The sequence below is a fragment of the Myotis yumanensis genome, unplaced genomic scaffold (assembly GCF_028538775.1).
Source record: "Myotis yumanensis isolate MYYU_CA2020_CCGP unplaced genomic scaffold, mMyoYum1.0.hap1 SCAF_20, whole genome shotgun sequence".
Taxonomy (NCBI): Eukaryota; Metazoa; Chordata; class Mammalia; order Chiroptera; family Vespertilionidae; genus Myotis; species Myotis yumanensis.
In genome coordinates, this window is record NW_027223771.1 from 9,996,536 (window position 1) to 10,008,737 (window position 12,202).

Genomic DNA, 12,202 nt, shown 5'->3' on the forward strand with positions numbered 1-12,202 from the left:
GTAACCCGTCCTCCTGCTGGCTGGGCTTTACTCCTCCCCCGTCCTGTTCTCGAGCTGAGAACGGCCAGCTGTGCTGCTGCTGCAGCTGTTGGTTGGCCTGGGCTTGCCCTCTGGGTTCCCTCCTTCCTGGGGCCGCTGGGGCTTCCATCTCACCAGGACCGCCCGCCTTCCTCTGTGCCTGCTCCCTTCTTCCTCTCACCACTCTTTGGCCCTTAAGTGCTGTTCTCCCCTCAACACGCCTCTCATGGTCTCTCCAAATTCTCTTCCTTACTCGCTATCTGATTCAGAGGAAAGTGCCTCAGGGCAGGTGGCCTTGTCCACATAGAGTTCTCCGTGGCCTCCTGTGGGGTTTGGTGCGTGGTGGTGGTGATTTTATTGACGCACAGAAATGCCCCTGAGCCACGGGAAGGCAGCCGACAACATTCTCTACCAGTAGCTGCCGCCTTTCTGCCTGAGAGCCACCAACCTCAGAAAGCAGCCAGGCCCAGGGCTCAGCTCAGCTGTTGTTCTAACGCTTTTGTTTATTCAGAAACCCTTGTTTGCAGGACAGTCGGGAAGGTCCTGTGGCCGCGTGGGCCTGTCCGACTGTCTCTGCTGCTGGTTAGAAAGGAGGAGAGGCCCTGGAGCCACCTGTCTGGGTTGGTTTGGCCCAGAATCTGTTACTTCCTCCGGGACATGGTTAACGTCAACAAACAGCATTCAATTCCTGGGGGTTTAAAGAAAACTGCATTTATATTACATTTTATGGACATTTACTGTTGGAATGAAGCAACAATGTTATTAGTATTTTATGATGCACATGGAGAGGCTTTTAAAAAATATATGTTTTTATTGATTTCAGAGAGGAAGGGACAGAAACATCCATGATGAGAGAGAATCATTGATTGGTTGCTCCCCGTACATCCCCTACTGGGGATCAAGCCCACAACCCGGGCATGTGCCCTTGCCCAGAATCGAACCCGGGACCCTTCAGTCTGCAGGCTGACACTCTCTCCACTGAGCCAAATCAGCTAGGGCTGGCGAGGCTTTGAAGACTTGTTGAGTCTAATGTGGACGTGTGTGTCGGAAGGACTCGCAGAACTGTGACCCTTTCCGATGCTGCTTTGCGAATGTGCTAGGAGAGGGCTAGTGCGGCAGGGTCTTTACAGTAGAACTTGTTGGCCTGGGTTGTCCTGCATGTGAGATGTAGTAAGTGTATTTTGATTAACAGTTTAATGAATGCCCTTTTATATAATATAAGTACATATTAATGATACGCCTCTCTTCTTTCAGGAGCTGTATATCGCTGTAGGGATATCTGGAGCCATCCAACATTTAGCTGGGATGAAAGACAGCAAGGTAATGACACAGCATTAGTGCTGCTCAGTGGATACACTTTCCTGTTTATAAAACTGATCTCAGCGCGTGGAGTCCAACCGTTCATGTAGATGTGGGGCCTGGAGAAAGGCCTGACCTCGCGTGTCCTGTGTGCACCTCAGCTCCTGGCCTGCCCGGTGCCCGTGTGGAGGTCCCTTTCAGCTCTGAGTCTGTGGGTAGAAAACGTGGGGTGAAAAGAACTCGTTCTCTGTCTGCTTCACCCAGTTCCCTAAGAACCCCCCCACACACACACATTAGAAAGGCCCCTCTTCTTGGGTTGTTGGTAACGTGTGACGGACACATTTTGAGTTGAAGTGTCTTAACACTGCAGTAATTTTAAAAAACACAGTGCACGGAGGGAACACTGATTTTAACTTGCTGCTTGGACATGTCTGGAGTCCTGTGCGCATCTTTCCGAACACGGCACACTGAGCCGTCATAACGGCGCGCAGTTTGAATGATGGACTTAGTCCTTCATGAAGTCAGCGATGCTTCTGACACCCCTGCTTTTATCCATTCAGATGGAAGTTTGATATAAAAGGTAATAAAACTTTTAACAGGTTTAACTTCTGCCGTGAAAGGATACATGCACTACCTTCTGTAACCTCTAAATGAATTGCCTCAAAACCAGTCAGATTTTACAGTCAGATGGCAGGTTCTTCACTGAGTTCTGAAAACAGCAGTGCCAACTCAGAAAATGTTACTGCTGCATTAGAGGGAAAGACACTCCAACACCAGCAACCGTGACACATATTTTTAGCTGGGCCAGTTCAGACATACCCAGAATCCTGCTTCTCGAAAATAAAAGACTGCCTGCCAAGATGATCCTGGTGACAGTGCTCGCTCCAGGCCAGCAGGGCTGGATTGGGTGAGAGATGGACTAGACTGGATAGTACTCGCCCAAGCAAGAAGGGAGCAACCCACAGGAATAGACCTGAGCCAAGACTTGGTCTGTCCACGCAGTCGGCAGATGTTTACTCAGCACGTACTTGCACCGCATGCTGGGGATGCTTAGCTGAGGAAGACACAGCCCCTGTCAGCACTGTCTGGTGTGGGAGACACAACAGCCTGGTTGTCCTTTTGGTTAAGCTCTGAAACAGGACTTCGGCGTGATTGGCTTAAATCCGATAGCTGCTTTCATAAATCTGATAGCTGCAGTTTCAATGAGCATTGTGAGTCAGTTGAAAGAACATGAGATGTGTTATTATATCAAGCGAATCAATGTAATGAAAGCACTTCTGAACAGTATGCATATTGATATGGTTGAATACAATCTGCTTTTAAAACTCTGTAAGGAAGAAGAGCACGGATTTTTAAGGACGTAAAAAGAAAGCTCTGGGGTGTAAGCAAGGTTTTATCATAGTTACTAGTATGTATAGTTGATAATTCAGGAATATTCTTTTAGTAATCTGAAAAACTAGCCAGCCCAAATATTTTTTCCTTAAATATTTCTGTGGTTCCTTGCCCACAGTTTTGTGCTATTTCTTTAAAAGTAACTTTGAGCCCTAGCTGGTGTTGCTCAGTGGATAGAGCGTTGGCCTGTCGACTGAAGGGTCTCGGATTCAGTTCCAGTCAAGGGCACATGCTCAGGTTATGGGCTCAATCCCCGGTGTGGGCCGTGCAGGAGGCAGCTGATCCATGGTTCTCTCTCTCTCCCTCTCCCTTCCTCTCTGAAATCAATTAAAAAATATATTTAAAAAAAAGTAACTTTGCTATGGAGGGATGGAAAAGCTCTCAGATGATTAAACTGTCAGATGCTTAGCAAGGGTCTCCAGGAAAATGGTGACCCAGCGTTCACTGCACTCGCCTCTGCCAGTAGCAGGGAACCCGGCTCCCTGTGCCCAGAAGAGAGACGCCTCCACCCAGATCGGAGCCTGCGGCTCGGACGGTTTGTCCGTGTGACTTTGGAATTGAGGCTCAGAGCGGACCCTTGTTCACTGTCTCTGACCCCGTCCTTCCTCTGGCCTGTTCCTCCGGCCGTAGTTTCCTGGACTAACTGAGCTGCAGGCTCCGGTCCTGAGCGATGTGGCCATCGCTCTGAGGGCTCCTCCGGGCCTGGGAGTGACACTGTCGTGTGGCCTGTATGTGAAGTCGGACTGTGAAAGTCCTGCCCGTAGAACTACCCATGTACGTGGTCTGTTTTCTTGACAAAGACCAAACTTCTCGTTTCTGTTTCACAGACAATTGTGGCCATTAACAAAGACCCTGAGGCCCCCATTTTCCAAGTGGCAGATTATGGAATAGTCGCAGATCTGTTCAAGGTAAGCTGGCGCTGCGCGTGGTGGCTGTCGTCTCTCCTGTCGTCCGAGCACCTCTGAGCTGACCAGGGAGGAAGCTGGTATAGGGAGACATTGTGTGTTTGTGCATCTGTGTGTCTGTCTGTCTGTCTGTGTATATTCATATATGAACATAATTTTGAGCTACTTCAGGTGAAGTTGTCCTAACAAATACATGATGTTTACCTAGAGCATGGTACTTCTCCCTTTAAGTGGTCTGTATGGTCTTTAAAATATCCATCTGGCTCTTGGCATCTCATGAACCTGGGCTCCTATTTGGCAGGTACTGTGAAGACAGTCACATCAGCCTCCTGGGGAACCTGCCCCAGCTTCTCGGGGGGAGTGGGCGCTCAGGTCCCCCTTCTCGGGGGGAGTAGGCACTCAGGTCCCCTTCTCGGGGGAGAGGGGGCGCTCAGGTCCCCTTCTCGGGGGAGTGGGCACTCAGGTCCCCCTTCTTGGGGGGGAGTGGGCACTCAGGTCCCCCTTCTCGGGGGGAGTAGGCGCTCAGGTCCCCTTCTTGGGGGGAGTGGGCACTCAGGTCCCCCTTCTTGGGGGGAGTGGGCACTCAGGTCCCCCTTCTCGGGGGGAGTAGGCGCTCAGGTCCCCTTCTCGGGGGAGAGGGGGCGCTCAGGTCCCCCTTCTCGGGGGGGAGTGGGCGCTCAGGTCCCCCTTCTCGGGAGGGAGTGGGCGCTCAGGTCCCCCTTCTCGGGGGGAGTGGGCGCTCAGGTCCCCTTCTCGGGGGGGGGGGGTGGGGGGGGAGTGGGCGCTCAGGTCCCCTTCTCGGGGGGGGGGGGGGGTGGGGGTGGGAGAGGGGGCGCTCAGGTCCCGCTTCTGTCCCAACAAGTGCGCTCTGTGAGCTGCGCTGAGTTCAAGCCGTCCCTCCTGACGTGACGAGTGTGGAGGGAACACGACTCCCACTGGCACAGTCTTCATTTTTCGCATGTTCTTTCTCCTCGGCTGCTGCCTCCCATGTTAGCCTCCGCGTGAGAGAATGACGCAGGGTGTTGAGGAGCACCTGGCTCTCACTTGGCCACATGTAAAGGTTACAGCTTGCGTGGCCTGGCCTCTTGGTACCTCAGGGCCTGCCTACAGGCTCCTAGGTCACCTTGTGCAGCGATCACTCGTGCGGGAGTAGAGACTCTGGAAGTAGCATCCAGCCCTGGGAGACGTGGGTTTGCGGGAGTAGGAACCCCTCGCACAGGGAGCTGTGTGGGCCTGATGGAGAGCCTGCAGCCCAGGACAGAGCCGGGTTTTGCCTGCCTGGGCTTTGCCAGCGCCTTGTGCTCCCAACGCTGAGTGCCTCTACTCTGAAGGGCATGACCCCGCAGAGGAGGGCGGACCCCCGCGCTGCTCGCTGCTCGGTAACGCCCAGACGCGGTGCGGGGATGGAGCGGGCCGCTGCTCTGGGTCAGCACGGGCACCCTCCCCTCAGAGGCCCTTCCCGTTTGTCTCTACAAGCGAAATGCATTCTCCTTCATTTGTCTGTGTCCCGCGTTGTGATTTGGGGAAATTACTCAGCAGGTTGTTAACACAACTACTGCCGGCTCCTGATCCTGTCCTTTCATCACCGCCTTCCTGGCTCACCAGGTGCTGCAGGCGGGAGGGCAGCACCAGGGCATCTCACATGACAGGACCACGTCCCGGACGTGCCCATCACAGTGCGCCCTCAGCTGAAATCAGAGTGAGGGTCACATCGGTGGTGATTACAGTTGTTCTGACAGGAGCGGACATGTTGGTTTAGTGAATGTATTCACTGGGGCCACACTCTGTCTTTTAAAAATCCAATATTTAAAGAAATAACGACATTTAAAAAAAATCTCATACATTGTGAATGAAAATTAGCATTACCCATTTTGGATTAAGATCTTACAGAAAATAACTCAATAGCTGTGTTAAAAAAAACACACACCTTTTTTAGACTAAATTTTTCATGAAAAACAGGCTAGAGCTCAACTTTTTCTAAAGGAAACATGAATTTGGTTTAGAACACACAGTTTTTAAAAACCTTACAGAAGGTCTTCCTGCCCCAAAAAGGGTTGAGGGGGTTTCTCTCTCTCCACCATCTATGTCTTTTTTCGTTCGGCCAACCGTACACTCCCAGGCTCAGCACACGCTGCACGTCCTGTGCGTGGCTGGCGCTCGCTCGGGGCCCATCCCCCGAGGAGAGTGGGACAGGGCCTTTCCATGGGCCGCAGACAGAGCCCCGTTCAGGGGAAGCGTGTCGACAGTCTCCTTAGTGAGTTTGTACGAGCACATTGTCTCCACCTAATGGGAGTAGCTCTGCTAAATCACTGAGAGGCTCACTCACCAGGGGTGCCGCTGGGATGTCTTGGCAGCCTGGGTGAGGACAGTCACACCCGCGGCTCAGCTAGTGCTCCGGGGGCTGCTCCGCGGCTGCGCGCCGTCCCCCGCAGGTCCCACACGGGCAGCTCCACACTGAAAGTCCCGGTGCAGCCACTGAACTGGGGAGACTCCGGGTCAGTAACTAACACTGTCAGCCTGGGCCTGCGCCTCACTGTGCCCTCACCGTCCCCTCCCTGTCCTGCGGGCCAGCACTGGTGGCAGGAGGCCTCGGTGCTAATAGTGATGGTTCAGTGGTCAGCGTGCGGCTCGTTTCTGTGAGCCTGGGAGCACGGCACTGCTTGTGAGGTGAACGGTGAGCAAATGGACAGACAGGAGAAAAGGTCGAGGAGGTTGGCAGAGGCATGACTGAGCGAGACTTCATGTGGCCTTTGAAGGGAAGGCAGGCGTGCAGTGGGGGGTGGGGGGGAGATGCCGGGAGCTGGTACTCGGCACAGACGGGAGACGCTGGACTCGTGTTTCGTGCGGGGCCTGAGGGTTGTGATTGGTCAGAAAGCTCCTAGGCAGTGAGTGGGCTCTTGGCCCTGCAGCCCTGTGTCAGGGAGGAGAGGCTGGAGGAGGGAGGGAGGGAGGCACCTGGGCACAGGAGGGCTTCACACTTCCTGTGGCCTCCGAGGGCTTCCTGAGAAGTGGTGACCAGGCACAGTGGCCTCAAGTGGCCTAATTACTCTTTTTCTTAATTTGCAGGTAGTTCCTGAAATGACTGAGCTATTAAAGAAAAAATGAGTCATGATCATATGTTCAGAAGAAAAATTATGAGTATCCGCTGAAATTATAGTCACGGCTGTTATAACAATCGTTGGAAAGCTGCATTTCATAACTTGAGGGGAAATTCTAACAGGTGCCAGAATGCTTTTTTATGGGGGTATTACGTTTCTTTTTAACTGTGGTTCCAAACAATTATTTTTGAAATTTTCTAATTCTGTAATAAAATATAATAAAGTCTTTCCACAGCTTTAAAATACTACCAGAAATATCCTCGCTTTGTAAAGAGAGAAAATTGAAGAAAGGTAGTAAAAATTCATTCTTTTCCTTTGCCTGACTGGTTCATCGAGGGCTCTGTGAACGTGAATGTCGCCGCCATCCTAGTCCACCTGACCTAGCTGCTAAGAGGGGACAGACGGGCAGGTTCGGAGTTAAAGCACGGCCCGGCCACACTGCGTGGTGGTTATTCTTAAAGATGCCTCTGTCTTCAGAAAGTCATGGCACCCTGATTCCACCTGGTCCTGCGGAGCGTGCTTGCCGGCTGAAGTTAGATTGTTTTCCGTTTCGTTAAGGTTTTGTCAGCTTGTAGGACTTTGTGTCTGTAAAGGAGAGGGGAGGGGAGGAGGGGCTGCTTTCTGATGCTGCTATAAACTAAAGGCCCAGTGAGTGCACGGAAACCATTCAGGGGGTGAGGGGGAGTGTCCCTCAGCCCGGCCTGCGCCCTCTCGCAATCCGGGACCCCTCGGGTAGGGTCCCTCGGCCTGGCCAGCGATCAGGGCCTATCAGGGCTTTCCTTCCCCGGCTGCTGGCAGCTGGCCCCACCCTGCCGCTGCCGCTGCCACTGCCACTGCTTGACATCTGTGCGGTTCTGCCCCCCCCGTCACCTCCCTCTGCAGGCAACAGGTGTGAGTGCGATCGCTTGACAGGCCTGGGCCTCCCTCTTTGGGGCAGTCGATCACTGGGCTCCGTGATGATCGGGCTCTGGGCTCTGTGATCAATTGCCCAGCAGAGGGAGGCTCTGCCCACCCGGCCAGGGCTTCAGGATCAGTGGCGGCCTGGGCCTCCCTCTTTGGGGCGATCATGGAGGACCCCCCTCCTCCCGATCGATCACCCCGCTGGCCGGTGGCCTGGGCCTCCCTCTGCATGGCAGTCGGGGCGATGGCGGGCCCCCCGACCAATCGCATCACACCCGCCTTGGCTGGCCTGGCGCCAGTGTGTGTCAGCGTGGCGGTCCGGTCCAGACAGTCATTCGGTCGATTTGCGTATTGTGCTTTTGTTATTACAGAATATGTTTAAAATCCATGCAGAGAACGCTCTGTCTATCCTTGTGGCCTCCTGTGAGCTCTCAGAAAGCAGCGGCGGGTGAACAGATGCGGTTCGCATGGCACTCACACCGCTGCCCCAGGCGTGGCTGAGGTCGAGTGTCACAAAGAGCCGGACGCTGTGCGAGTGCAGCCCCAGAACAGGTCGGCCACTGCAGGAAGGTGTGGACAGGTGTCGGGGCCGTAGGAGGTGAGTTGTGACAGAGCTGCCACCTTGACGCAGGTGTGCAGCCGCTAGGGGTTAACGGGACACGGGGAAGAGAGCAGAGGTGACCGGCGGTACGTGTGTGGGGGGTGGGGGTGAAGGGGCCCGCCTAGAGCTGCGAGTTGAACCTTTCTGATTTGTGTCACGATCACTCGCTGTGAGACCCTTTAGACGTTAAATGTCTCTGGCATTTCAACCTCCTGTTAATGAGGCAGAGGAGTGAGCGAGTGCTCCGAGAAGAGTGTGTGCCTCCCTCCTGCAGCCGGGAGCCATCGACGTTTAGTGAGGAAGGGCCGCGACCTGACCCAGGAGGACCAAACGGGGGAGTGCAGGGTGGGAGGGAGGAGGGGGAGTGACTGGGAGGCCGTGGCAGGAACCCTGTGGCTTGTGCCTGGATGGGTTTGGCTGAAAGCTCTTTTGCTACAGAGTGGGTCCCGCGAGGCCAGAGATGGTCCAGAGCTGTGGGCGAGGCTGGCAGAGTGGGGCCCTTCCCCCCAGGCTCGGGGAGCGGGTGCTGGGGCGCGGAACCCCAGCTGTAAGTGCTCTTTCTCTTTCTGGGAGGGAGGCTGGCTGCCTCAGTGCACTCCCTCCGGAAGGGCTGTTTGATCTGCATACAAGTGTGCGGAGAGGCTGGGAACCGAGGACTGGATTGTAGCAGATGGATCTGGCTCGCTCTAGGCGACTTACCTGAGAACCTTCTAGAAAGCCGCGAGGGTGAAATACTGCCACAACTTGGTATATGCCTAGGTTTTAAAAAAAAAAATACTTTGTGGGAAACCCAAATGAAGAGCTGCTGATAATCCTTGGTTTATAAGGTAATTTTGTTTAAAGGACGTCGGAGGTGGAAAGGGTAGGAACCCGTGAGAAACCAGACTCTCGGGAGAGGTGATTTGCCTCCGTCCCAAAGCGAGTGGTAGAACTAGCACACAAACCACAACTTCTGGCCAACGTCACTGATGAGACCTACGGGGTGCGTCACGTCCCCAAAGTGCGTGTCATCACCCCTACTTTCCGGACGAAGTGATTGGCTGAGCGGTGACTGACCAGAATGCAGCCAGGGAGCAGGTGTGGAACCTGCCTGGACTCCAGGTCTGGGGAGCAGGGCCTTTCCTCTGCACCAGGCTGCCCCCCGCCCTCCACCCCCACCCCATCTTCCAGCTTCTGCAGGACTCCATCCTCTGGTCGTCATGAGAGCACGGGGCAGTGATCAAGGGGGGGCTTATTGGGAGGGAAGCTGGCGCTGCCTTTCTGTGGGGCTTGGATTGGGGTGCGGTCAGGCCCTGGTGAGGCTCACTTGTCCGCACTTCACCAGCTTTGCCTCCTCCCCTGGTGCCGTGGTGACAGGCAGGTCCTGGGCTGGGCCTGGGTCCAAGAGGGCTGAGCGCGGAGCAGGCTGGTCACAGGACACATGGGTTCTGGTCCTGGTTCTCTTGGCTGCTGCAGATGCAGCCCGTTGTCCTGTTGGGTCTCCTTTTACACACCGTTGTTGTCACGTGTAAACGGCAATTGCACTTGGTCATCTTTCAGGATGTCTTCTAGCTTCTACCTGTGGACAATGCCGGCAGGTCGATGTGATGTCGGAGAGCTGCTTATGCCCAGGGCTCTGTGCTGAGCCTTTACACACACTGTCCCGTTTCCCCACTGTCCAGCAGTGCTGCCCTTAGGCCACAGTCTGCTCTCACCCGCCCTCCAGGCCCCAAGTCCCTCTTGGGGAGAACAGGGGAGGCACCTCATCTGGCCTGGCTGGGCCCCGGCGAGGGGCCCCGGCGAGTGGAGGGAGCGAGAGGAGAAGCTGCGCTGATTCAGAAGGGGCAGCAAAGCCAGCGGGAGGAAGTGTGTCCCGGGCAGCAGGCAGGTGGACGAGGTCCAGAGGCACCAGGAGCATGGGGGGTGGGGGCCTCCCCAGGCCTGGCCTGGCCTCCCTGTTCTGGGCCACGCTGCCCAGGGAAGACACTGGTCTGGTCTGCACACTGGCCGTCCCTTGCGGCCCCGCACCCACCCCTTCTCTATGCAGTGGAGGGGGAGGGGCCCCTGCCCAGTCCTGAGGCTCCCAGAGCACTTGTGGAAGGTGCGTCATCACAGGCACCGGGGAGTCTGCCACCTTCATCCGGGGGTCAGCGTCCTGCCTGATCCTGGTGGGAGGACGGGGGAGGGGGCCGTAGAGCCAGCCAGGAGCAGGGCTGGCCCAGCGTCAGGTGCCTGGGCACCGGCGCTCCCTCTAGGCCCAGCAGCACCTGAGGTGGAGGCCCCACACCTTTCGAGACCCCGGCTAGTCTGTGCCACCCGAGCTGCTGTCAGCGCCCGTGTGAAGGCGAGGCCCTTCCCTTTCCCCTTGTGTAGTGAGCGCCCACATGGCCTGGGGGCAGCACCGGGCCTCCCTGAGCTGGGGGTCGTCCCCGCCACACGCCAGCTGCACGGCCCGTGAAAACCCCGCCTGTGGGACTTGGTCTGAAGGCCAAGGTTTGGGTTAGAGGCCTGGGCCCTGGCGTCATTAGGGGCGGCTGACCGAGGGCTGGCCACCAGCACTGCTGGCTCGGAGCCTGGCTCCCGTCCAGTTCTGGGCTGAGGCTGGGCAGCGAGGGGCCCTGCTGGAGGGTCCACAGGGAGGGCAGCTGCCTGGGCCGGAGGCCGACTTCTGTCTGTGCTGTGCCACTGGCTCCATCCCAGGTGCCCTCTTCTCCACGTGCCGTGTGATGTCTACTAGCCTGACAGACCTGGGTTTGACCCCCACCCCCCCTCCCCGCCAGGTCAGTAATTGACCATCGGCACCGTTTCCCTCTAGAGCAGGGAAAGCAGCACCCACTCTGCAGAGCCCATCACCCAGGAAGTGAAGGCCTGGGAGCCGTTGCTGTCCTCTCCCTCCTGCTGGTGCCGGGAGACAGCTGTGTGCCCCAGGCCCTCCTCCCTCTGGGGGCACCGGAGGGGCTCTGAAAGGCGGGCCCCAGGGCACCATGAAAGCCACAGGCTTTTACTCTCGCCTCCAGGCTCCACACCACACCTGTGCCCTGGCATGTAAGTGTGCACCCCCTAAGCTGCGGCCGTGGACTGTCTGTGTGTGTGTGTGGGGGGGGGCACCTCTCGTTATCCTTCTCCCGTCCTGGTCTGGCCCTGCCGTTCTCACCAGGGGCTGCTCAGCAGAATGCACCGCACGGCCATGTGTCACCCCTGAGAAACCAGCTCCCAAACGAAGCTCTGCTGCCGACCCCATTTCTAGGTGGGGAAACTGAGGCAGGGAGCAGGAGACACCTGCCTAGCAGCGTCCCCAGGGCCGTCCTTTGAGGCGTCTGGTCTCTCCGGAGAAGACGTCCACAGCAGGGGCGAGTACTGGCCGGCGGTTGGGTCTCACCTCTGGCTCAGGACAGGCCCCTCGAGCGCTGGGGCAGCGACACTGGGCAGCCGGGCCTGCAGGCCACTCACCGGGCCCTGCTGGCTCTTGGCCGAGAGACGGTCAGTCATGCCATGCCCACCGCCCGTCATGTGACAGAAGCTGTGACTTCGGCTTCCAAAGCTCTGCAGCCTGGTGCACGCACCTCGCATGCTGCGGGGGGTGGACCTGGGACCCAGTGTGGGCACCTCACTGGGGCGTGTCCTTAGGAGTTTCCGAGGCGCTGAGCCTGGGGCTCTTTCTCTGTAAAATGGAGGTCGTGACACCATCTCAGGGCACCAGGGAGTAAAGCCCAGGTGTAGTGGCCTTAGTAGGGCGCTTAGTGGGAGCTGTAATTTTGCTGTTGGGGACCCAGAATGCCTCACGTGACACCCCCAAAACTGGCAGATGCCTTTGACAGCGATGTGCTTGGCCTCGCATGTGCGCCCCCCGCCCTCCCCCCCCATCTCCAAGTTCAGCCGTCTGATCTGCCCCAGTGCTGGCCCCGCCTGTGGCCTGTGCAGGGTTCTGGGCTCGGGATGCAGGCAGGCAGGTGCCACAGCCTGGGATCGGGGTTTCCTGGGGCCACAGGAGCCTGCGGACACCCTGACCT

At 56.7% G+C, this 12,202-nt stretch overlaps 1 protein-coding gene across 1 annotated transcript in view; it reads left to right on the forward strand.

Moving 5' to 3' along the window:
- The window catches only part of ETFA (electron transfer flavoprotein subunit alpha), a 39,244-nt gene extending 32,219 nt beyond the window's left edge, over window positions 1–7,025 (forward strand). The window contains exons 10-12 of the mRNA XM_070400635.1: window positions 1,273–1,338; window positions 3,537–3,617; window positions 6,681–7,025. Of these exons, the coding sequence (XP_070256736.1) occupies window positions 1,273–1,338; window positions 3,537–3,617; window positions 6,681–6,719 (186 nt within the window). The 3' untranslated portion in view covers window positions 6,720–7,025. The remainder of the gene's footprint in view (window positions 1–1,272; window positions 1,339–3,536; window positions 3,618–6,680) is intronic.
- Window positions 7,026–12,202: the final 5,177 nt, after the last annotated feature.